The sequence below is a fragment of the Oncorhynchus mykiss genome, chromosome 6 (assembly GCF_013265735.2).
Source record: "Oncorhynchus mykiss isolate Arlee chromosome 6, USDA_OmykA_1.1, whole genome shotgun sequence".
Lineage (NCBI taxonomy): Eukaryota > Metazoa > Chordata > Actinopteri > Salmoniformes > Salmonidae > Oncorhynchus > Oncorhynchus mykiss.
This window is the reverse complement of record NC_048570.1, coordinates 25,211,779-25,239,460: the sequence shown is the minus strand read 5'-3', so window position 1 is coordinate 25,239,460 and position 27,682 is coordinate 25,211,779. Positions and strand designations below refer to the sequence as shown.

The following is a 27,682-nucleotide window of genomic DNA, read 5'->3' as shown; positions in this document are numbered from 1 at the left end:
AGAATGAATCAGTTGGATGGGTTTTGTTAATGGGTCTGGGGAAGCATACAATTTATCCTACCATTTCTACCTATCTGCGTGCCAGTTATGAATATTTTTATATGCGCATTTTCGTGGAAAAGTTTAATTTCAATAGTAATGTTTTCGTTTCTCAAAATTATTGTCATGTGGTTAATCATAAAAATTTGAATAAAAATAATACAAATTTAAAAGTTCAAATTCAACTAATGCAAGAACACCAGCCTTTGCCATATGGACTCATTGATACACCATGATCCATTGGCAGCTATAGAAATTAGCGCATGGAACTCAAACACAGCCTATTGGCCAATGCAGCAGTAGACCTATAACTTCAATTGTCAACTAAATAAAATGCATAGACCTAAAGCTGACAAATAAAATAAGAAAATAAGCTTATTTTTTTAAATAGCTGTGGATTGTTTCAAATCACAAGTGCATAGGCCTATGCCTATGCCTATTTGGGAAGCCAGAAATTTGGGCAGCGCGTGTGCCAATAGGCCTAATAGCTGATTATTGAGTTCCAGCTGTCATTGAAAAGCATCTCAAATGTGTGAAGATATAATGTGTCTTGAGTATCATATAAAATGTTGAGACAAGAAGAAGGGGAGGGGCGTGTGGCGAAGATATGGGCATCTCTCTCCAGAATGTGCTTCACTGTCTCCCGCCAATTCTTGCACATTCATTGTTTCATTGTGTGAATTGTTTGCCCTTAGATTGTTTATTTTGATCACGTACAGAGACAGAGGGGTGCTGTGCTGTTTCGCGCTCTCGGATGCTTTATCTGAGATTGATGCGTCTCTGTTGGCGTGCGACTCGGTCAAATACATTTGAAATATATTTCAATATTTTATTTGGACGGGCAAGGAGGTACAGTAGGGCGGGCCACCCTTAACCCAGGTCCTGCTTTTACCCCTACCTACTGTATATGTACTATACATATTACCTCATTTACCTCAACTACCTCGTACCCCTACACATTGACTCGGTACTGGTACTCCTTGTAAATAACCTTGTTATTGTTATTTTACATTCTTACTATTTCATTTTTTTAACTGCATTTTTGGGAAAGGGCTTGTGAGCAAAGTAAAGTCAACACCTGTTGTTTTCGACACGTGACAAATAACTTTTGATTTGATTTGAAATTGCCATCTGTTTTGTCAGAGGGACTGTGGAGGAAGCAGTTATGTAAGGCAGTTTTCTGTCATGCCATTGCTCTGACAGCACAGCACAGCCCATCTCTCTCCACACTGATTGCTACTCTGTTATGGAATGTGGCACAACTTATTTGGTTGTCATTTTAAATATTTCTACACACTTCTGCTTCATGGAGAAATTAGGTTGTTGTGCACTCGGATGCAAAATATCACTCATTCACTCTGAGTGAAAAAAATATGTGAATGGGGAGTGAGTATGAGCCTTACAAAAACCCAGGTTTCAGCAAATAAAACGCCTGATCTATTATTAATTGTTTTCCTGTTTTCTTTTTTGGTTTATACCTTTGACCCCTTTTTCTCCCCAATTTCGTGATATCCAATCGGTAGTTACAGTCTTGTCCCATTTCCGCAACTCCCGTACAGACTCGGGGGAGGCGAAGGTCGAGAGCCATACGTTCTCCGAAACACGACACTGCCAAGCCGCACTACTTCTTGACACACTGCTCGCTTAAACCGGAAGCCAGCCGCACCAATGTGTTGGAGGAAACACTGTACAACTGCCGACCAAAGTCAGCGTGCATGCGCCTGGCCCACTACAGGAGTCGCTAGAGTACGATGGGACAAGGACATCCCGGTCATCCCTAACTCTCCCCTAACCCGGACAACGCTGGGCCAATTGTGTGCCACCTCATGGGTCTCCCGGTCGCGGCCAGCTGCGACACAGCCTGGGATCGAACCTGGGTGTGTACTAACGCCTCTAGCATTGGGATGCAGTGCTTTAGTCACTCGGGAGGCGTTTTCCTGTTTTCTGAGTCACATTCATAATTGAGAGCATTATATATTTGCTCAGATGTCCTTTCTCGAAGTACAATGCTTGTTGCTTGTTGTTCTTTGTTCATCACAACAATAAAAAAGGGAAATTTATGCTGGAAAGGGTGCCATGTGCCATATGCACTGTAGACAAACTGGCGTCGTTGTCCAAGCAGCATAAAGAGAGCTTTAGAGAGAGTGCATATTTATCTCTTTCAATCTCTCTTTCTTTCTGGCAAGTCTCAAATGAAGGAGATGTTGTTTAGTGCCAGTGTGCTTCGGAGACACTGTGTGAAATGTATTGGCCCTGAGCCCTGCTATTTGACACACAAGACATGGCTAACAGATCTGGTGCCATTTCCATTCTCCTTCTGCTCCTGTGTAAAGCTGACCTTTGCTTCCTCCTGGCTATATTTAAACTCTGAGCACCGGAGACTGTCACTGGGAAATTATATTATCAATGCTCTCCATTTGTCTGCCCTGCCGTATATTCTCCTTGCATACAATTATATATATTCATATTGTACTGTTGCAAACAAGGGCAGTGGTAAACACCCAAGCCTTCATGTCCAGAGCAGGCACCTGTATTATTCTGTACGTAAATCTGAGAAGCTCCATTTAGTATGATATGTTACATTTCGTATGGTATGTATTAATTTGTGGAAGTCCATCACCCATTTTGTATGATATGTTTTGAATTACAATTTGTATTGTATGTTATGAATTTGCAAAACGTACAAGGTACAAATTTACAAAATGTATGATATGTTACGAATTCTAGCTAGGTGGCTAACAGTAGCTAGCTTACTAACGTTAGCTAGGCTAGGGGTTAGTTAAGTTTATGTTTAAAAGTTAGGAGTTAGGTTAAAGAGTTAATGTTAGGGTTAGGGGAAGGGTTAGCTAAAAGAGTTCAAGTTATGGTTAGGGTTAGCTAACATGCTAAGTAGTTGCATAATAGCTAAAAAGTAGTAAGTGCTAAAGTTGTCCGTGATGAAATTCAAACTCTCAACATTTGGGTTGCTAGACGTTCATGGTAAACACCCATCCATCCACCCCGACCAACCATCCTACTTTTGTTTTTTCCTTAAGTAACCATCTGTCTTACGTAACCATATCAAACACAACATATGGTAATTTTATGCTTATTATGTTATGTCTAGTCTATGAGACCAGGCTGGAGCAGGGTGACAGTTATGTGGAGCTTCCCTCTGAGCTACAGACTCATATATATTACTGTACAGAGCAACTGTGTATGGGCAGTACACAACATGTCAATACAGAGTTGTGAGAAATAGCTATCATACCAAGGACCAGAGAGTTGACCTTTTGTAGAACCACAGTCTATAAAATGTCATGGTTTTTTATTTTACCTTTATTTAACTAGGCAAGTCAGTTAAGAACAAATTCTTATTTTCAATGACGGCCTAGGAACTGCCTGTTCAGGGGCAGAACAACAGATTTGTACCTTGTCAGCTCAGGGGTTTGAACTTGCAACCTTCCGGTTACTAGTCCAACGCTCTAACCACTAGGCTATGCTGCCGTTTACAGACATTGATTTAGTCATTAGACGCCACTATTTTTAGTCATAGGAATGTGTGTTGATAGAGCTTATGGAAACACCATTACTTTATCATAAAATATTGATCCTCTCCCATCTCTCTCTTTGTCTGTGCTGCAGGTCAGATGTGGGTTTCCAGAGGGTCCTACAGGTGGATCTGGAGGTGGACAGCTCCCTGGGTCCACTGGGCAGCCGCTGGATCACGTGGCAGGTTGAGTACCCGGGCAGCCATGCCACCATACAGGAGGCAGAGACAGAGATCCGGCTTGCCCAGAAAGACCTGGGGGGCATTGTGCCCCTGGCTATGGTGAGTGGTGTCACTCAGTCAGTCAGTCAATGTCACTACAACACATAGAGCAGATGGGCTGTACCAGAGTTCTGAAATTCATTCAAAGTTCTATGGGTTACACAGTGTGCATCCTGCTGTTCAGAACAGTGACTACACTTCCCTTAACAGCATCTTATATTTACTTTTATACCGTAATGTGATTAAAATATATTGAACAAAAATATTATCGCAACATGCAAAAATTTCAAAGATTTTTCTGAGTTATAGTTCATATAAGGACATCAGTCGATTGAAATAAATTCATTAGACCCTAATCTATGGATTTCACATAACTGGGCAGGGGTGCAGCCATGGGTGGGCCTTGGAGGGCACAGCCAATCAGAATGGGTTTTGCCCCACCACTGGGCTTTATTACAGAGAGAAATACTCCCCCCCTCCCCCCCAGACAATCCTGCAGGTGAAGAAGCTGGATGTGCAGTTCCTGGGCTGGCATGGTTAAGCGTGTTCTGTGGTTGTGAGGCTGGTTGGACATACTGCCAAATTCCCTAAAACTACCTTGAACATTCCGTTATTTGGCAACAGCTCTGGTGGAAATTACTGCAGTCAACATGCCAATTGCAAACACCCCAAAAACTTGAGACATCGGTGGTATTGTGTTGTGACATTGTGTTACCTTTTATAGTACCCAGCACAAGGTGCACCTGTGTAATGATCATGACGTTTAATCAGCTAAATGATATGCCAGACCTGTCAGGTGGATGGATCATCTTGGAAAAGGAGAAAGGCTCACCAACAGGGATGTAAACAAATTTGTGCACAACATTTTTCAGAAATAAGGTGTTTGTGTCTATGTAACATTTCTGGGATCTTTATTTTCAGCTCATGAAACATAGGACCAACACTTTACATGTTGCGTTTTATATTTTCTTCAGTTTAGTTAAATACAAATGTAAGAAGAACAAAGACACATAATTCTTAAAGATAAACAAAATATAGAATGCCATAGGATTACAATCATACTGTACACTATGATTTTGGCGTAATACATTTACTGTATAGTTATCGTCCATTACAAAATCAATATTAGATCTGATATAACTACACTGATTTGCAGACCTGTAGCTCCAGTGTTTTGCCTCTGGAGTGTGTGTTTTGGCATGGAGGAGTGGGTACATGTGGCCCTCAGCAGGCCCTGTATCTGGGGCCCAGAGGCTCTCTGTGGCCTGAGGCAAGGCCTGGAGGTGTGTGTCTCTCTTAGGTTGCTATACAGATGAGCCTCTGCTGGGCAGATTCATCAAAGCTACTCTATTTAACTTCACAGAACATCTCACCACATTTGCCTTGGTTTTCTAAACAGAGTTAGATCCAGAAAAGCAACTTAAAGATGCCAGAGAGATCAATTACACCCACTTACAAGCATGACATGTTGCTTGCCAGTGTTGAGTTATGTGATTGTGATGCATCTGTAAGGGCTTCATTTTGTGGTATGCTAAATGAATGTTGTGAGTGCACTGTCGGGACCTTCTTAAGGATCTGCCCCTTTTTTTCATTTTTTTGACTAAAATGACATACCCAAATCTAACTGCCTGTAGCTCAGGCCCTGAAGCAAGGATTTGCATATTCTTGGTACCATTTGAAAGGAAACACTTTGAAGTTTGTGAAAGTGTGAAAGGAATGTAGGTGAATATAACACAATAGATCTAGTAAAAGACAATATAAAGAAAAAAACAACCGTTCTTTTGTATTTTTTTGTACCATCATCTTTGAAATGCAAGAGAAAGGCCATAATGTATTATTCCAGCCACGGTGCAATTCAGAGTTTGGCCACTAGATGGCAGCAGTGTATGTGCAAAATTTTAGACTAATCCAATGGATCATTGTATTTCTGTTCAAAATGTTGTATCAAGACTGCCCAAATGTGCCTAATTTGTTTATGAATAACTTTTCATATTCAAAATTGTGCACTCTCCTCAAACAATAGCATGGTATTCTTTCACTGTAATAGCTATTGTAAATTCGACAGTGCAGTTAGATTAACAAGAATTTAAGCTTTCTAACCAATATCAGATATGTCTATGTCCTGGGAAATGTTCTTGTTACTTACAACCTCATGCTAATCACATTAGCCTGCGTTAGCTTAACCGTTATTTATAATATATATATATATATATATATATATATATATATATATATATATATATATATATATATATATATATACTGTATATATATATATATAAAATGTATATAAAATGTATAAATGGTTCCATATTAGCAGTTTCTATAGCTACATTATAGGTGGCCATGGGTGTAAGGCAGCCCCCGAAGTGACTCTCCCACTACATGGGTGACTGTGCCTGTATTCCTGTGTTGCTGTGCTGAGAGGAATGCAGATACTGTAGATCTTGTTCCCCAAAAGAATTTAGGATTTTTAAAAATGTATTAGGATCCCGTAAACTGTTGCTGAAGCAGCAGCTTCTCTTCCTGGTGTCAACAGACTCATGTCCCGGATAATTTATGCTATGTTTACAGAGGTACAGTATATTATCCATATTTCCCTTTTCATATTCCTTTTCTTCTGACGTGCCAACAAAAGGATAATTGCACCCACACTTTGCATTGACACAAATTGTATGGAGAATGTATCTTTCTCATATCAGTATTTCATACCGTCTCTGTGAGGGAGCTTTATGTGGGTACCAGAATGAGCATGATACCCACTTACGGCTCAGTCTTTTTTATTTGCAGATAAATTAGCTCATATTTTAGTATAGAGTATTTGCAAACTTATTAATGAGGGAATACTATTTGAGATGTTTTTGTAGCTGTCAGAAGTGCAGACTGACTTGGGATCTTTGTGAAGTACTGTACACTCCAAGCCTGGGGCGTTGCCAGAATTTTGGAGCCCCGTGAAATAAACAACTACCGGGCCCCTAACATAGAAATCAGAATGTTTCAGATTAAAATAACGTACTGAACAATATGTGTTATTAAATGTACTAACTAGAAGCTTCTGCTGCTCTATACTACAATTGTACAGATTCTAGTTTCCACCTTCATCCTTTGCCTATATTAATAGTACTGCAAAACATTTTGGTTCCTAACGTTAACAAAAGCTGTCTTGTGTCTTGAGATTTTTATGATGCTTTATTATAAATAACTACACAATTGGTGACATGTTTGTTAATATATGGTATTGTAGTCAGTTTTAATGAAGAAATTACTAATGATCCATGTTTCAGATTAAATAATGTATTACCAATTCTTATAAACAAGGCTAACCCTCTTCTGCCCCATGCACAATTCCTAAATAAATGCCTAAATAGCATACCCAAAATAAAAATAAATCCTGAACTATGTGGGGTGCAGGCATAAATGTGGTACCTACAGAGAACAAGCATCTGTGAAATTACAACTGTAGTATCAAGACATTATGTGGGCATTCCTGAGTAAGTTCAACAGGGGATACACCATAGCAGAAAATACTCTGAAACAGTATTTTGCCCGTCCCCGGGCAGGCTTGTGTAGAACAGGTTAAGGCATTTGTCCTTGTGTTTTTTCCCTGTAAACAAAACTCAGAGGTTACACTGCTCCAATAGCCCAGCGTCAAGCCTTCTTGTGAGCAAACTAATTCATAGTGCCTTTAAAGATTACTTTTCTAGCTAACTGGTTTTCAATTGAAAGGATGGCATGGCTGTTCAACCTGTCTTGGCACATTGTAGATCTTAGATAGTTCTTTATACGTTTCGGCTTACTGAAGACACGTTCACCCACAGCAAATGTTACAGACATTCGCAATTCAATGCACACCTCTCCAAAAATGCTCTGTAGCTGCATCTTGTGGATGGCATTTAGGATTTCTACAGGAGAAAGACCATCTGAAGAAGTGGCACCATATATTGTCTAATAATGTCACACTTCATTTTCAAATCCATCTGTGAGATCTTTGGAGTAATTCCTTCTCAATTTGTGGTGAGATACACAAATTTGGTTTTCAGTCATTTTCCTAAATGTAAGTATTGATGAAAACTCCTTGCATATAGCTGCAATCGCATGTCCAAATGACTGATTATACCATCCAGAGCCACATAAAACACTGTGTTGCAAAATCCAGTGTCTGACTTCTGTTCATTTGCTATGTCATCTTCAGTCTCATCAGGGAAACGTTTTCTTTATTTCTGGCGACTCCTCTGTTCACTGTGAAGCTGAGTAGTTACACCCATTTCATTTGCCACCATGGAGGCTTCTGCCAGAAGAGCATCCCACTGATTACAAAGAGCCTGTATTTCTTCCTGTAGTGCCTTATTAATGTGAGCTGATTCAGTGTCCAGATAAATATTTCCTGACTGAAGAATTAGGCTTCTATTCTCAATACACTGCAAAACCTTTACCCAGAAAGTGAGCGGCAAGATTGCCTTGAAAGACATGAAGTAGCTTTTCAGACCTTTTGCCTCAGATTTGGCTTTGTTTGTCAGGCTACAGGTAGCAAGAAGCATGTCTAGAGCCTTGATGATAGACAGTAAATTAGTTGACACCGGTTGGACCGCAGCAATACCCGCACTCAGTCCCATGTCTGAAAAGCGGTTAAGACAGCAGCCAGTCTTTTCCTTGAGAATGGCCCATTGCTCTGGGCTGGAACTGAACAGATTGTAAAGACGATTCCCACAGCCAAAGAGGTTGATACTTCTGGGCACGACTGAGCTGCATGTACACTCACAAGATTAAGAGTGTGGGAGGCACAAGGTGAGTATGTGTCCAGTGGATTATTTGGCAGTATGTGTGCTTGAACGTCCTTCACTTTCCATGACATATTTGCACCATTATCATAGCCTTGACCACGGCAATCTGCTATGTCAATACCATGCCCTTCCAATGCACTCAAAATCATTTCAGAAATGTCACTGCCTGTCTTTCTAGCAAAGTCTTTAAATTCAAGAAAACATTCAGTTATTTCCCAGTCACCTGTTCCCTGAACTTTATCTTTGTGTACATATCTCACCAATAATACATTTTGCTCAGTATGGGAAATGTCTGGATTTGCATCACATATAACCGAGTAATAGATTGCATCTTCTCTTTCATAAAGTACTGCTTTCAAAACCCTTTGACCACATATTCCTATGAAGTCGTTTTTGCTCTCAGAGCTGAGGTAATGAGTCAGTCGTGCTCCTTTCTTTTTGTCTCCGACTTTCTGTAAGTGCACACGTAATAGCGGGTCATAATTTGACAACAGCTCAAGTAAGCCTAGGTAATCTCCATTATGCACATCATCAAGATCATCAGATTATTATTAGATGCTAAGTGCAGTGTCACATCCAAAATCCTTTCTAGAAGTGCTCTGTTTTTATACATTTCGGACTGGATTTGTTTCTGCAGCTGACTGTCTATACCTATAGCTGTAGTTACAGTATGCTGCAGATTTTTCAATTTCCAGTAACAGTTCTTGTGAGACACACCATCCTCATGCTCTGGAAGTTTGTCATACATTCTCCACCATTTCACGGATGATATCTTATAGCCGTCATTACTATTCAAAGAACTGGGTGATGGTTTACTTTGCTCATGATAAAAAAGAACACAAGGAATGCAATATAATGCCTTTACACTCTTAGTATAAATAAGCCAGTCTGCACCTTTTCTCTTCCGTTTGCTGACTTACTGTACTGTAAATAGTTGGGTAATGGCTTGCCTTCTGTGTCTGGGGGCATGATTATATACAGTTCTGTCTCCTCACCACACCGGATGGCTAGTCTGCAAACAATAGCTTCTCTTTCATGGTCTTGTACTTTCTCTGGCCACAGTGCTGGATCATCTAAAAGCTCATTTTCCTCACTTTGAATCTGTCCAATCTCTTCCTTTCCCTTATTACTTGCTTGTTCAATCTCTTCCTTTCCCTTATTACTTGCTTGTTCAATCTCTTCTGTCACTCCTTCACTGGCACTACTGCTACTCTTTAACTCCTCTTCCTCCTTCCTGCTCTCCTCTGCATCAGAGTCTGTCTGACAGCTTTCGGCTGAAATTTTGCCTGCCTGGGGCTCTCTAGGCACTAGAAAGTGAGTAAACAAAGGGAATTGTAGGTTTAATGTTCGCTCCTACGAAGGTTACCATACTAAAAATCTACCACTGAAAGAAAAAAAAACGTTTTAATAGAATACATATCAAATAGAATACGTATTTATCATGTGCCTATCTTTACAATTTAAAAATGGTCTAGTTATTCTGCTGCTGCTACAAAAAAACTGCCTCACCTCCAAGGTCCGCTGTTTCAACTTCCTGTAGTAAACAGACGTTGGGATCTTTGTCTACAGCAGTAGTAGTAGCATCTACAGTACGGATGGGTAAAGTGAACTAACTCACTTTTGTACATCGAGCTGGGCTGTACAATTGACCTTTTTTTTGTGCCCAAAAAACGTAATACTTCCAGATCAACTGTAATATCAATACCATTGTAAAGCACAATTTCTCCCATTTCCAACAACATCTATAACGAGACCTTCATGATGCCCATCTCTGCATGATTCAAGAAGGCAATAAGCTGTCGGGTCTTTTTTTAAAATGGCGGGTGGGGAAGCGAAACCTATTGCGTGGTAGTTAGAAGGAGAGATGTGTGGGGAAACGGCTTTTTTCACTCGATCTGTCCATCTTATCACCTTATAGCCTCTAAAATGTAAATTAAGCACTATAAAGAGTTTATATAACGTGTCATTACATACCTATTTGAAGGTTTGTGTCAAATTTGAATTGGGTATTTAGGGCGGTGCGAAAGGGATCTTCAGAAGTAAACAGTGGCTTTTGAGAGTCATGATAGCTTGCAGTGATGTCCCAAAAAATTACTAGATATCCCCCCTTACCCCTTTTTTTTTTTTTTTTACCCCTTCCCTTTTTAAACGGTGAGAGAAGTGCTACACCTGGTGGGAAGAAGCTGTAAGACAGAATTAGTTGCTTTATGCGTGCTGTACGTTATATCGTGACGTGTCATGGCGTCGGAGGGGTCAGTTTTTTCAACTTTTCTCCAATACTATAGAGCCATTACCATGTCAATCAACACTTGAATAGAAACGTAGTTCACACCAGATTTTGTTGTCAACGCAGTCGCTACAGTCACCTTAGCTTTCTTTGCAGCCTCGTTTGAATGTCGCGGTTGCGCACATTTGTACGGAATGGGGTTTGCGTACGTTAGGCTACATGTTAGGTTTTAATTTTAGTTTGGCTAGCTAGCAAATATTGGGGAATACAGTTATAATAATATATAAATAAAAGCTAATTAGCTAGCCATAGCTGGTAGTGGTAGCTCATCATCATGTTAATAATTACTGCTCTGACCGAGCAAGCTATCAAGCTAGCTGTATTGGCTAGCTAGGCTAGCCGTCTGCATTGACTAGCCGTCTGCATTGACTTACCACTCAAATCCTTCTCCTCATTTTTTTTCTGGGAAAAAACGTGGTGAGTAATTTTTTTCCTGAATTTTGCAGCATCTGTCTTTGTTTTTCTGAAAACCTGATTTCGTTTCGATATCTCTCATGAATGCTTAGGCTACATGCCGGAGCAACTGTCAGATCTCCTCGTGTAGAATAATGGACCAAACCATGTGCATTATGGGGGGCGGGGGGGGGGGGGGGGTTACAAACTGGATGGTCGGGTAGAGATACCTGATCTGATTATGGTTATACGTTTTAATTTTCATCACAGATTTTTTGGTCTAACATGTTTTAAAATTATAAACAAATAATTATCTGAACATTTAGGGGCCCCTACCAGGCTAGGGTTCATGAATCATTCATGTTTATCCCCCCTTAACAACGCCCTAATACCCATCATTCTAATAGTATCTCATAATATGATGAAATCATTATGCGTTTTGAGTGCAATAAGGATTTATGGTTCAAGGCCGATTATAAAGGTTTTTATAAAGCGACAAAGATCTATCATAATTAATCTGCTATTAGAATCACTTGCTAAACTTGGCAGAATCAATTATGGACATAATCATCATTGCGAGAGGCTCATATGAGAAGATGAAGGGTGTATTCAAATACATTAGAGCAGGTTACATACGTGTACAGTGTATGGATATGCTATGCAAACTCTGATGCTTAGTCATCCTTTCCTGATTCTGTATTTGAGTGATTCTATTTTTATGGTTATGACTATATGTAATGGAGTGACTCAACATTTCAATGCATGCCTATCTCAGGACTGCACCTGGTCAATGCTCGGTGGACATTTCCATTGCTGATATTGACATTGTGAGCTGTTGTTGTCCAGCCTTACTCCAGTCCTATATCAATTCATTCACTCTTCATTCATTCAATCTTTTTTCAATCATTCAATCTGTCTGTTTCTCTCTTCCTTTCTTCCCCCCATTTGTTGTGGTGTCCAATCTTACCTACCTTTGTAGTTTCCTGGCTAGTAAAGTGCAGACTCATGTCAGACCATTCTCATGTTCAGTATACAACCGGGTTTTCTCTCACTGCCTCTCTTTTGTAAATTGTCTCACACAAAATCCACACAAAATAGACTCATATTATGTACACAACTCACACACACAACCTCAGACATAGTTTTTACCAGCACGTCACATGTGCAACCAGAAAAAAAACTGTAGACCACCTTTACTCCACAAACACAGATGAATACAAAACTCTCCCCCGCCCTCCATTTGGCAAATCTGACCGTAATTCTATCCTCCTGATTCCAGCTTACAAGCAAAAACTAAAGTAGGAAGTACCAGTGACTCGCTCAATACAGAAGTGGTCAGATGACGCGGATGCTACGCTACAGGACTGTTTTACTAGCACAGACTGGAATATATTCCGAGATTCATTCAATGGCATTGAGGAGTATACCACCTCAGTCATCGGCTTCATCAATAAGTGCATCGACGGCGTCGTCCCCACAGTGACCGTATGTACGTACATATCCCAACCAGAAGCCATGGATTACAGGCAACATCTGCATCGAGTTAAAGGCTAGAGCTGACGCTTTCAAGGAGTGGGACACTAATCCGGACACTTATAAGAAATCCCGCTATGCCCTCAGACGAACCATCAAACAAGCAAAGTGTTAATACAGGATTAAGATTGAATCCTACTACACCGGCTCTGAAGCTCGTCGGATGTGGCAGGGCTTGAAAACTATTACGGACTACAAAGGTAAACCCAGATGCGAGCTTCCCAGTGACGTGAGCCTATCAGACAAGCACCAGCAACACTGAGGCAAGCAACACTGAAGCATGCAAGAGAGCACCAGCAGTTCTGGATGACTGTGTGATAACGCTCTCAGTAGCCAATGTGAGCAAGACCTTTAAACAGGTCAACATTCCCAAAGCTGCGGGGCCAGATGGATTACCAGGACTTGTACTCAAAGCATGCGAGGACCAACTGGCAAGTGTTTTCACAGACATTTTCAACCTTTCCCTGACCAAGTCTGTAATAACTACATGTTTCAAGCAGACCAAGGAAGCGAAGGTAACCTGCCTACATGATTACCGACACGTAGCACTCACGTCGGTAGCCATGAAATGCTTTGAAAGGCTGGTCATGGCTCACATCAACAGCATCCTCCCGGATACCCTAGACCCACTCCAATTCGCATACCGCCCCAACAGATCCACAGATGAAACAATCTCAATTGCACTCCACACTGCCCTTTCCCACCTGGACAAAAGGAACACCTACGTGAGAACACTATTCATTGACTACAGCTCAGCGTTCAACACCATAGTGTCCACAAAGCGCATCACTTAGCTAAGGACCCTGGGACTAAACACCTCCCTCTGCAACTGGATCCTGGAATTCCTGACGGGCCACCCCCAGGTAGTAAGGGTAGGTAACAACACATCCGCCACACTGATCCTCAACACAGGGGCCCCTCAGGGGTAAGTGCTCAGTCCCCTCCTGTACTCCCTGTTCCATCATGACTGCACGGCCAGGCATGACTCCAACACCATCATTAAATTTGCTGATGACACAACAGTGGTAGGCCTGATCACCGACAATGACGAGACAGCCTATAGGGAGGAGGTTAGAGACCTGGCCGTGTGGTGCCAGGACAACAACCTCTCTCTCAATGTGATCAAGACAAAGGAGCGTCTAAAGTTCCTTGGTGTCCACATCACCAACGAACTATCATGGTCCAAACACTGCTGAACAATTAATCAAATGGCCACCGAACTATTTACATTGACCCCCCCCTCCAATTGTTTTGTACACTGCTACTACTCGCTGTTTGTTATCTAGGCATAGTCACTTCACCCCTAACTAAATGTACAAATTACCTCAACTAACCTGTACCCACGCAAATTGACTCGGTACCAGTACCCCCTGTATCCTCGTTGTGTTCCTTTTATTATTTTTTACTTTAGTTTATTTCGTATAAATTTCCTTTACTCTTCTTGAACTGCACTTTTGGTTAAGGGCTTGTAAGTAAGCATTTCACGGTAAGGTCTGTTGTATTCGGCGCATGTGACAAATAAAGTTTGATTTGATTTGAGTCACAGAGCACAATCAGTATCTTCAGAGAGTATTCAGGCACTAAAAGTATTTTCCACATTTTGTTGTGTTACAGCCTGAATTTCAAATGGATTACTTTTAGATTTTGTATCACTGATCTACACACAATGGTCCAAAATGTAAAATACAATCGAGTAGTGAATTTCAAGCACAGATTCAACCATAAAGACCAGGGAGGTTTTCCAATGCCTCGTAAAGAAGTGCACCAACTGCAGTGGCGATTTTAGCATGTCAATCTTGGTGGCGCAACAACATCAAAAAACTAGTGGGATGCATGACAGCTAAGCCACTACACTACACAACACTAAACTATACATGAATCGCACTATAACAGTGACAAACGGTACCCACAAACTGTTAGGTGTCACGTGTGCTCCCTCTCCGGCCTCTAGGTCACCAGGCTGCTCGTTATGGAGCACACTTGTCATCATCGTTACGCGCACTTGCGCGTCATCAGACTCACCTGGACTTCATCACTTCCCTGATTACCTTCCCTATATACAGTATGTCATTCCCTTTGGTTCCTTCCTCAGGCATCATTGTTTCTGTTTCATGTCTGTGCGTTTTTCATGTTTTGTTTTATGTTTCGTTCATTTACTATATTATTAATTCCCTGAACTTGCTTCCTGACTCCCAGAGCACACATTACATTAGGGCCTACATAAAGCTGTCCCAACAGCAGTTCCAACATCTTACCTCTGCTACACCTGGTTATTAGTGGAGCCTTGTCTGGCAGCGAAACAGTTAATTCAGCCTCATTTACTGCCTTTAAAAAAAACAGCTGATATGGCTAACTTGCTTAAGCAAAGGTGGTTTATAATGACAAGTGAGATGTACAAACTATGGCATAAGGAGACAATGAGCGTATGAGAGTCAATCGATTAAAACATTAATGAGCGTGCTAGGACGGACATAGTCAATATAACTATTTGTTTAGCACTTTTTGTTTAGTACAGGTTTCAGAACATGGGTACAGATTTCAGAACATGGGCCGTTCTTACAGTGTTCTCCCTGTACACTAAGTCAGAACCATAGGATAAATAAAGGGGGTATATAAGCAGACAATGAAAGCTCTTACAATATTATATGATTACATTTCTCTAAAACAGGTTATAGGCTACATGTGCACCACCAAGTCAGAACAGTAGGTGAAATTAAGAGGGGTAAATAGACTAAATTATTAGGGGTTGGCACTAACAGGCTACTAACATCTTACTACACAACATACACTTAGTATTACTTTCTCAGCTACAGTATGCACACCTCCCTGGCATATTATATAATTTATGCAGCAGCATACAATATATTTTTGGACTCACCTTGTTGTGCTGTGCTCACTTGAACAGAAAGGTTGCGCGGCGGTCCTTCGTAGGCAAATTATGTAATCAAAGTCTGGCATTCTCTGGATTTATGGTGCTTTCAAAACAACTGGGAATCATGATGATGTCATTGATCTTCAGGTCGTACCTCTAGAAAGAGGCCGGATTTACAATTTCCGAGTTGAATGACCATTCAAAACATATTTTTTCCAGTCGGAGCTCGTTTATTCCCAACTTCCCAGGTGTCTTGAACTCACTGAAGTCAAGTTTTCGTAGTTCCAAGTTACAGTTGTTTTGAGCACGGCACAAATCATGCTTTATTGACAGAATGGCCAATGTTGAATGTTTATCTGGGATTAAGAGCCCCTTAATCCCAGATTTGGGACAACACAGCCACTGTCACTGATTCCGTCTAAACCACTCATTGTTGAATTTGCAATTTCCAACTTGTTGTGTAATGTTTATGTCCAATGGTCATTGAGCATCGATACCTTTTATCTATAATTTGTCTTCATTATTTATCTTCATATGACAAGGATTAAAAAGATTTGCCAGTAGATTGGAGATTTGATTCATGATGATGACTGCAAGCTAAAAATTTTGTTGACATGATCAATCCAATCAAAGCTACTGTACATATAACGTGATTTGACATACTTTTATCTGTGGCCAATGACCTTGAGCCTTCTTGGACGGGCACTTGTAATGTAACTCTATGGCAGCAACCAAGGCGCTAGAATTTTTAAAGTCAACCCTTCGACTTGGCAGTGACGTAGTGTCCCCATGAGTGCCAGACCTCTGAGCTAATAACGGCGCAACGCTCCGTATTTTCTGCTGGCTTGCTCCACCACCACAGAAAGCATTGAGCTAGGCTGAAACACCTGCATTTTGGAGCTGCCTTACTCAAGAAAACAAAAAAGAGACCATGTTTGTATACAGCTTTATTAAATTAATGATATATATATTTTTACATTGTTTGCAAACTATTATGTGACACATATTAATGCCAAAATAACATGCAAAACAAGCTAGCCCCAACAAGAAAACAATACTTTTTTAATACATTTCTTTGCTAAAAATGTGGGGCTCATAAACAGAAACAGGGTCGCCTCTGACCAATTGGTTGATGTCAACAACAAAAAAGTAGACATTGAATATCCATTTGAGCATGGTGAAGTTATTAATTAGGCTTTGGGTGGTGTATCGATACACCCAGTCACTATAAAGGTACAAGCGTCCTTCCTAACTCAGTAGCCGGAGAAGAAGGAAACTGCTCAGGGATTTCAACATGAGGCCAATGGCGATTTTAAAACACTGTTCAATGGTTGTAATAGGAGAAAACTGAGGTTGGATCAACAACATTGTAGTTACTCCACAGAACTAACCTAAATGAACGAGTTATAAGAAGGAAGCCTATACAGAATAAAAAATATTCCAAAATATGCATCCTGTTTGCAACCATGCACTCATGTAATACTGGAATAAATGTGGCAAAGAAATTAACTTTTTCTCCTGAATACCCAACATTATGTTTGGGGCAAATGCGATGTTGATTATGGCAGCCCCCTGCACCCCTCTGATTCAGAGGGGTTGGGTTAAATGCGGAAGACACATTTCAGTTGAATGCATTCAGTTGTACAACTGACTAGGTATCCCCCTTTCCTTTCAACACAACGCATCACTGAGTACCACTCTTCATCTTTTCAAGCATGGTGGTGGCTGCATCCATATTATGGGTATGCTTGTCATCTGCAAGGTCTAGGGAGTTTTACATTTTTTTTAAAGAAATGGAATACAGCTATAAGCACAGGCAAAATCCTAGAGGAAAACCTGGTTCAGTCTGCTTTCCAACAGACACTGGGAGACTAATTCACATTTCAGCAGGGCAATAACCTAAAACATAAGGCCAAATCTACACTGGAGTTGCTTACCAAGATGACATTGAATGTTCCTGAGTGGCCTAGTTACAGTTTTGACTTAAATTGGCTGGAAAATCCTTGGCAAGACTTGAAAATAGCTGTCTAGCAATGATCAGCATCTTGACAGAGCTTGAAGAATTTAAGAAGAATAATGGCAAATATTTTACAATCCAGATGTGGAAGCTCTTAGTGAATACTTATGAAAATGAGATATTTCTGTATTTTAATTTTCAATACATTGCAAACATTTCTAAAAACAGGTTTCACTTTGTTATTGTGGGGTATTTTGTGGGGATGGGTGAGAAAAAACATATTTAATCCATTTTGAATTCGGTCTGTAACAACAAAATGTGCAAAAAGTCAAGGGAAGGTGTATGAAAACTTTCTGAAGGCACTGTATGTTCACTCACTCACACACACACACACACACAGAGAGACTTGAGTATGTGTCGGAAAATGTGTTTGTGTATTATGCATGCTTCAATGCAAGAGAAGGCACACCAGCGAGGAAGGCTGAATTAGATTACTTGGAATCACTCTGGCATGAAAAGCCTCTCTGCTCCTATCCTCCCCTCCCCTTCTATCCTCTCTTCCTCTCCTCACCCTCTCATCCTCCCCTCCTCAACCTGCTGATGGAATAGAGGAAGTAAGGTAATATAAAAGCAGTTCTTGATTCTGCTCCACTTCCCCCCTGCCAGAGGGAGAACATGAACATGAACTGTGTTTCTGCGTTACATTCTGTCTCTTTGGTAGGACAGGACAGGGGACTGCACAAAGGCCTGTATCAGTGACACAACACTGATGTCTTCCAACTGTTGATCCTTTTTGTTTGGGGTGTAGAGGGTTCAGAGAGGAGAGCAGGCAGCTCTCTATAGGCCAGGGAGAAGAGAAGAGCATTATTATTACTGATGGGTGACAGAGAACCAGATGGTGGTAGCTTAGTGGTTAGAGCGTTGGTCCAGTAACCAAAAGCTCACTAGTTTGAATTCTGGAGCCGACCAGGTGAAAGATCTGTCAATGTGCCCTTGAGCAAGGCACTTAATCCTAATTGCTCTGGATAAGACCGTCTGCTTCATGACTAAAATGTAAATGTACCAGAACCCACTGGATTCTCCAATTACATTGAATGAACTACTGGACCAGATATAAAAATCCTCCAACCCATAAAGCATTGATGGTATCCTAAATTAACCTTTCTGATCTCCCCATCCCGGATCCGGGATCGTGAATACAGACTCAAGCTCATTACTATAACGCAACGTTAACTATTCATGAAAATCGCAAATGAAATGAAATAAATATGCTAGCTCTCAAGCTTAGCCTTTTGTTAACAACACTGTCATCTCAGATTTTCAAAATATGCTTCTCAACCATTGCAAAACAAGCATTTGTGTAACAGTATTGATGGCTAACGTAGCATTTAGCGTAGCATTTAGCATTAGCATTCAGCTGGCAACATTTACACAAAAAAACAGAAAAGCATTCAAATAAAATAATTTACCTTTGAAGAACTTCAGATGTTTTCAATGAGGAGACTCTCAGATAGCAAATGTTCAGTTTTTCCTGAAAGATTATTTGTTTAGGACAAATCGCTCCGTTTTCTGCGTCACGTTTAGCTATGAAAAAACCCCTGTATCCAGGATTGTGTAAATCTATCAGCAAGCTCATTAGCATAACACAATGTTAACTATTCATGAAAATCGCAAATGAAATGAAATAAATATGCCATCTCTCAAAATATGCTTCTCAACCATAGGAAAACAATCATTTGTGTAAAAGTAGCTAGCTAGCGTTAGCATTTAGCGTTAGCATTTAGCGTTAGCATTAGCGTTAGCATCCAGCATGCAACATTTCAACAAAAACATAAAAGCCTTCAAATAAAATCATTTACCTTTGAAGAACTTCAGATGTTTTCAATGAGGAGACTCTCAGTTAGATAGCAGATGCTCAGTTTTTCCAAAAAGATTCTTTGTGTATTAGAAATAGCTCCGTTTTGTACATCACATTTGGCTACCAAAAAAAAACGAAAATTCAGTCCTCAAAACGCGAACTTTTTTCCAAATTAACTCCATAATATCGACTGAAAACATGGCAAACGTTGTTTAGAATCAATCCTCAAGGTGTTTTTCACATATCTCTTCGATGATATATCGTTCGTGGAAGTGTGCTTTCTCTCCTGAATCCCAGGAGAAAATGCCCGCACCTGAAGATTACGCACAAATTTAGACAAAGGACACCGGGCGGACCCCTGGAAAATGTAGTCTCTTATGGCCAATCTTCCAATGATATGCCTACAAATACGTCACAATGCTGCCGAAATCTTGGGGAAACGGCAGAAGGTCTAAGCTTATTCCTGTCGCATTCACAGCCATATAAGGAGACATTAGAAAACAGAGCTTCAGAAATTCTGCTCATTTCCTGTTTAACGTATCATCTTGGTTTCGCCTGTAGAATGAGTTCTGGGGCACTGACAGACAAAATCTTTGCAGATTCTGAAACTTCAGAGTGTTTTCTTTCCAAAACTGTCAAGAATATGCATAGTCGAGCATCTTTTCGTGACAAAATATCGCGCTTAAAACGGGAACGTTTTTTATCCAAAAATGAAATAGCGCCCCTAGAGATGCAACTGGTTAAATGATAAACTATACAGACCACAAATCCAAATTAGCTATACTTTAACATCACCCTCAGCTCTGGCATCTTCCCCGATATTTGGAACCAGTAGCTGATCACCCATCCACAAAAGTAGGGACAAATTGGACCGCAATAACTGCTGTGGGATCTGCGTTAACAGCAACCTCTGGAAAATCCTCTTCATTATCATTAACAGCTGACATTTCCTCAGTGAAAACAACGACCTGAGCAAATGTCAAATTGGCTTTTTACCAAATGAACGTATGATAGACCACATATTCACCCTGCGCACCCTAATTGACAAACAAACAAACCAAAACAAAAGTATGCTTTTCTTAGGCTTTGTTGATTAAAAAAATATTTTGATTCAATTTGGCATGAGGGTCTGCTATATAAATTGATGGAAGGTGTTGTTGAGGAAAATACTGTACATATGACAAGATGACATCCATCAACAAGTGTACGCTTAAATTGGCACAAAAAAAACACAGGAGCTCCTCGGGCTGTGGGGTGAGAAAAGGGTGCAGCTTGAGCCCCAACCTCTTCAACATACACTGAGTGTACAAAACATTAGGAACACCTGCTCTTTCCATGTCATAGACTGACCAGGTGAATCCAGGTGAAAGCTATGATCCTTATTGATGTCACTTGTTAAATCTACTTCAATCAGAGTAGGTTAACAGGAGGAGACAGTTTAAAGAAGTATTTAGAGAGCCTTGAGACAATTGAGTCCTATATTATGTAAACTCAGCAACAACAAAAAACGTCCCTTTTTCAGGACCATCTCTTTCAAAGATAATTCATAAAAATCTAAATCACTTCACAGATCTTCATTGTAAAGGGTTTAAACACTGTTTCCCAGGCTTGTTCAATGAACCATAAACAATTAATGAACATGCACCTGTGGAACGGTCGTTAAGACACTAACAGCTTACCGAAGGTAGACAATTAAGGTCACAGTTATGAAAACTTAGGACACTAAAGAGGCCTTTCTACTGACTCTGGAAAACACCAAAAGCAAGATGCCCAGGATCCCTGCTCATCTGCGTGAATGTGCCTTAGGCATGCTGCAAGGAGGCATGAGGACTGCAGATGTGGCCAGGGCAATAAATTGCAATGTCCGTACTGTGGGACAGGTACAGGATGGCAACCACAACTGCCCGAGTCACACCAGGAACGCACAATCCCGCCATCAGTGCTCAGACTGTCTGCAATAGGCTGAGAGAGGCTGGACTGAGGGCTTGTAGGCCTGTTGTAAGGCAGGTCCTCACCAGACATCACCTGCAACAACGTCATCTATGGGCACAAACCCACCGTCGCTGGACCAGACAGGACTGGCAAAAAGTGCTCTTCTCTGACGTGGTTTTGTCTCACCAGTGGTGATGGTCGGATTCGCATTTATCGTCGAAGGAATGAGCGTTACACCGAGGCCTGTACTCTGGAGCGGAATCGATTTGGATGTGGAGGGTCCGTCATGGTCTGGGGCGGTGTGTCACAGCATCATTGGACTGAGCTTGTTGTCATTGCAGGCAATCTCAACGCTGTGTGTTACAGGGAAGACATCCCTGATGTGGTACCCTCCCTGCAGGCTCATCCTGACATGACCCTCCACCATGACAATGCCACCAACTATACTGCTCGTTCTGTGCATGATTTCCTGCCAGATAGGAATGTCAGTGTTCTGCCATGGCCAGCGAAGAGCCCGGATCTCAATCCCATTGAGCACGCCTGGGACCTGTTGGATCGGAGGGTGAGGGCTAGGGCCATTCCCCCCCAGAAATGTCCGAGAACTTGCAGGTGCCTTGGTGGAAGAGTGGGGTATCATCTCATAGCAAGAAGTGGCAAATCTGGTGCAGTCCATGAGGAGGAGATGCTCTGCAGTACTTAATGCAGCTGAAACTGATTTTGACTCCCCCTTTGTTCAGGGACACATTATTCAATTTCTGTTAGTCAGATGTCTGTGGAACTTGTTCAGTTTATGTTGAATCTTGTTATGGTCATACAAATATTTACACATGTTAAGTTTGCTGAAAATAAACGTTGACTTAGCGAGGACGTTTTGTTTTTTGCTGAGTTTATGTACGTATGCTACTCAAAGGGTGAATTTGCAAGACAGAAGATTTAAGTGCCTCCGAACAGGGTATGACTGTGTCAAGAACTGCAACGCTTTGGGGATTTTCACACTCAACCATTTCCGGTGTGTATCAAGAATGTTCCACCACCCAAATGACATCCAGCCAGCTTGACACAACTGTATGAAGCATTGGCGTCAACATGGGCCAGCATCCCTGTGGAAAGGTTTTGACACCTTGTAGAGTCCAAGCCCTGACTAATTGAGGTTGTTCTGAGGGCAAAGGGGGGTGCAACTAAATATGACGGAGATGTTCCTAATGTTTGTATACTCAGTCTATATACTGTATCAACGAATTGGTGAGGGCACTAGACCAGTCTGCAGCACCCGGCTTCACCCTACTAGAATCTGAAGTGAAATGTCTACTGCTTCTGTGCCCAACCAAGGAGGGCCTACAGCAACACCTAGATATTTTGAACAGATTCTGTCAGACCTGGGCCCTGACATTGAATCTGAGTAAGACAAAAATAATGGTGTTCCAAAAAGGTCCAGGAACCACGAATACAAATTCCATCTTGACACTGTTGCCCTAGAGCACACAAAAAAACTATAGCTACCTCAGCCTAAACAACAGCACCACAGGTAACTTCCACAAAGTTGTGAATGATCTGAGTGACAAGGCCAAAAAAGCATTCTATTCCATAAAAATAAACATACAATTCTCAATTAGGATCTGGCAAAAAGATACTTGAATCAGTTATAATACCCATTTCCCACTATGGTTGTGAGGTCAGGGGTCTGCTCACCAACCAAGAATTTACAAACACCAAATTGAGACTCTGTATACAGAATTCTGCAAAAACATCTTCCGTGTATAACCTAAAACACCAAATAATGAGGACGATATCTACTACCACCTAAAAGGAAGCGATTCCCAAACCTTCCATAACAAAGCCATCGCCTACAGAGAGATGCACCTAGAGAAGAGTCCACTCAGCATGCTGGTCCTGGGGCTCTGTACACAAACACAAACAGACCCCACAGAGCCCCAAGACAGCAACACAATTAGACCCAACCAAATCATGAGAAAACTGAAAGAGAATTACTTGACACATTGGATAGAACTAACCAAAAAACTAAACAAACTGCAATGCTATTTGGCCGTAAACAGAGAGAGTACACAGTGGCATAATACCTGGCCACCGTGACTGACCCAAAATTAAGGAAATCTTTGACTTCGTACAGACTCTGAGCATAGCCTTGCTTTTGAGAGAGGGTGCCATAGGCAGACCTAGCTCTCGAGAGAAGACAGGCTAAGTGCCCACTTCCCACAAAACTAGGTGGAAACTGAGCTGCACTTTCTACCGTCCTGCCAAATGTACAGTGCATTCGGAAAGTATTCAGACCGCTTGACTTTTTCTACATTTTGTTACGTTACAGCCTTATTCTAAAATTGATTTAAAAACACACAATACCCCATAATGATAAAGCAAAAACAGGTTTTTAGACATTTCTGCAAATTTATAAAACATAATAAAACTTAAATATCACAGTATTCAGACCCTTTACTCAGTACTTTGTTGAAGCACCTTTGGCAGCAATAACAGCATCGAGTCTTCTTCGGTATAACGCTACAAGCTTGCCACACCTGTATTTGGGGAGTTTCTCCCTTATCTATTAGGTAAAATATCACAGTGTGCCATCCCAGCAGCAATATTTGTGACCTGTTACCACAAGAAAAGGGCAACCAGAGAAGCACAAACACCACTGTAAATGCAAACTATATTCATCTGTCTATTTATTTTCCCTTCGTACTTCAAATATTTGCACAATGTTACACGACTATACTGTACACAGCCAGTAATATAACATTTGAAATGTCTCTACCCTTTTGAAACTTTTGTGAGTGTAAGTTTGACTGTTCCATTTTGTTTATTATCTATTCCACTTGCTTTGGCAATGTAAACATGTTTCCATACAAATAAAGCCCTTTGAATTGAATTGAGAGAGAGAAAGAAAGAGAAAGAGAGAGAGGGTGCTGCTCTAATCTCTTTAATCTAGTTGAGTGGGGGAGACTTCAGAGAGAATGCTGAAGGCATCTGTTGATTTGCGCATTGCTTTGGTTTAGAAAAGGCTTTCATCTGTAATTAGGACTAATTAGGTTAATAGGCTAGATTGTCTTTTGCCATAACAGAGAAGCTAATTTAGACCAGAAATAATCCCTTAAACAAAAATGGGGAATCCATAAGTGACCATGCTGCAAAGGTTATTATGTAATAAAGCTAATGACTATGAATAATGGCAAGCATATTCAGGGTTGGATCTCATTTATGGCTTATTGTCACAGTTGCTCCTAAACTAATTTATGGCATGACCTAAATTACTGTGCCTTTGCTCTAATTGATTAATACAAAAAAAAATGAAATGTTATTACATTTCCAGAGCCAAGTGATAGCGGTCTACTGTAGGTGACACCTCTGAGAGAGAGAAGAATGTTTTGAAATATTAACACTCTTTCTTTCGTCTTTGAAGCATCCTCCTCCTGAGCGTTATAGCAGGGACACCTACACGCTGCCAGCTCACAATGCTGTTCAATGGTTTGTCACCCATTTCAAATCATGAAGCAGGATTTCTGGAAGTGCCCAAACATGTCAAAGGGAATTCAGATATATGGTAAATAGAAATCAAAACTGGATGGTCTATAGAGACAGATGGAAGGGGTTGAGGGTAGCTGAAGGATGGGACTAAAAACAAACAAAAGATAACTCATGTAAAATATACTGTGTCTGTAAAATGTATATAGTATGTATAAGCTGGAAGTAGAAGCCTATGTGTCATTGTCCATTAGTTTAGGGGATGGGTGGGATGGATGGGATGGGATGGGGATGGGTGGGATGGATGGGATGGGTATGATGGGATGGGTGGAATACCTTAAAAATATTTTTTCTCTCCCCCTTTTTCTATGGCTCTCCTTTTCTCATTTGTGCTTTTTCAAAAGAGCTCTCCCTCACATTTTTTTCCCTCCTCCCTTCTTCCTTCTCTCCCTTCCTCCCTTTCTCTGTTTACTTCAGACAAACATACAGTGCATTCAGAAAGTATTCATACCCCATTTTGTTACGTACAGCCTTATTCTAAAATGTATTAAATTATTGAATCTGCAATCCCATAATGACAAAGCAAAAACAGGTTTTTAGACATTTTTGCAAATTTGTAAAAAAAAATATAGAACTGAAATAGGACATTTACACAAGTATTCAGATCTTTTACTCAGGACTTTGTTGAAGCACCTTTGGCATCGATTACAGCCTCGAGTCTTCTTGGGTATGACATTACAAACTTGGCACACCTGTATTTGGGGAGTTCCTCCCATTGTTCTCTGGAAGGTTCTCCTATCTCCACAGAGCAATTTTGGAGCTCTGTCGAGTGACCATCGGGTTCTTGGTCACCTCCCTGACCAAGGCCCTTCACCCCCGATTGCTCAGTTGGCCGGTCGGCCAGCTCTAGGAAGAGTCTTGGTGGTTCCAAACTTCTTCAATTTAAGTATGATGGAGGCCACTGTGTTCTTGGAGACCTTCAATGCTGCAGAAATATTTTGGTACCCTTCCGCAGATCTGTGCCTTGACGCAATCCTGTCTCGGGGCTCTATGGACAATTTATTCGTCCTCATGGCTTGGTTTTTGCTCTGACATGCACTGTCAACCGTGGGGCCTTATATAGACAGGTGTGTGCCTTTCCAAATCATGTCCAATCAATTTAATTTACCACATGTGGACTCCAATCAAGTTGTAGAAACATCTAAAAAATGATCAGGATGCACCTGAGCAAAATTTCGAGTCTCATAGCAAAGGGTCTGAATAGTTGTAAATACATGTAGATAAAGTATTTCAGTTTTTTACTGTTAATACATTTGCTCAAATTTCTAAAAACCTGTTTTCGCTTTGTCATTATGGGGTATTGTGTGTAGATTTATGAGGTAAAAAAAATATTTCATCAATTTTAGAATAAGGCTGTAACAAAATGTGGAAAAGTCAATACTTTACGAATGAATTGTACATTGATATTAACAGTGTAGATGAATTGCTTTCTCCTGACATCTCCCCACTTACTCCCCATGGTTTCTCTTCTCTCCCCAATAGTGGGATGTAGCTGTTTGTTTTTTGGGTCACTTAAAGATGGATCTTAGACAAAGTAATTGGAGGCTAAGCTGATTCCTCAGCAGCACGGCAGGAGGCTGGTCTATTATCTTTTACCATCCTGAAGTAATATGCTCCTGTCCAGCCCAGCCTCATCATCATTACCCATGCTGCACTGCCCCAGTGATGGAGAGAGACTGAAAGGACAGGGCATATATCATATCACCACTCGCATGTCGTCCTGTCCCAGCCTTCCTCGGCAGCAAACTGTGCTCACTCACACACAGCACGTTCAAACAGCATGGAGATGAGGAGAAATGAAAGGAGCAGTTTGTATTCATGTGCGCTCCGAATGGTATCGTTAAACAATAGATCATCACCCTGGCTTTCTCCGGCTACTTTGTCTCTCACATGATATAGTCATCAATCAACAATACTCAATTGAATGTTTCATTATTTATTTGTTATTTTCAACAACAACAAAAATTCCTTGCACCTTAGTACACATCTTCTCGGCCAGGCAAGTAAAATAGCAGGATAAGGATTTATCAAACCCTACCAGACACACAGGTAGGAGAGCAGAACATGCATCCAGCACCCAGTCAGACATGTGCTCTGGTAACAGGAAATGAGCACACAGACATCACAGTGGAGTTTATACACTGTTTTCAGATCAGGGTCTGGGTGCGGATACACGAATATACAACTGAATACTCCCAAGTATTAAGGTACAGTGCCTTCAGAAAGTATTCATACCCAGTGACTTGTTTGATGTTTTGTTGTGTTACTGCCTGAATTCAAAATTGATTCAAAATAAATTTTTCTCATCCATCTACACACAATACCCATAATGACAAAGTGAAAACATGTTTTGAATGTTTTTTGTCCAAATGTATTGAAAATGAAATACAGAAATATCACATTTACATAACTATTCATACCCCTTTGCTTTGACACTCCAAATTGACCTCAGGTGCATCCAATGTCCTTTGATCATCCTTGAGATGTCACTACAACTTGGAGTCCACCTGTGGCTAATTCACTTGTTTGGACATGATTTAGAAATACACATACCTGTCTATAATGTCCCACAATTGGCAATGCATGTCAGAGCAGAAACTATACCAGGATGTCCAAGGAACTGTCTGTAGATCTCCGAGATAGAATTATGATGAGACATATATCTGGGGAAGGGTATAAAACAATTTCTAGAGTGTTGAAAAACTATTCTGTGGTCTGATGAGACAAAAATTGACATTTTTG

At 40.8% G+C, this 27,682-nt stretch overlaps 1 protein-coding gene across 2 annotated transcripts in view; it reads left to right on the top strand.

The window, feature by feature from the left end:
- Positions 1-27,682, top strand: part of LOC110525591 (transmembrane protein 132C) — a 202,622-nt gene that overhangs the window by 136,022 nt on the left and 38,918 nt on the right. For both annotated transcript variants that reach the window (XM_036979719.1, XM_021605839.2), the window contains exon 4: positions 3,664-3,850. In XM_036979719.1, the coding sequence (XP_036835614.1) occupies positions 3,664-3,850 (187 nt within the window). The remainder of the gene's footprint in view (positions 1-3,663; positions 3,851-27,682) is intronic.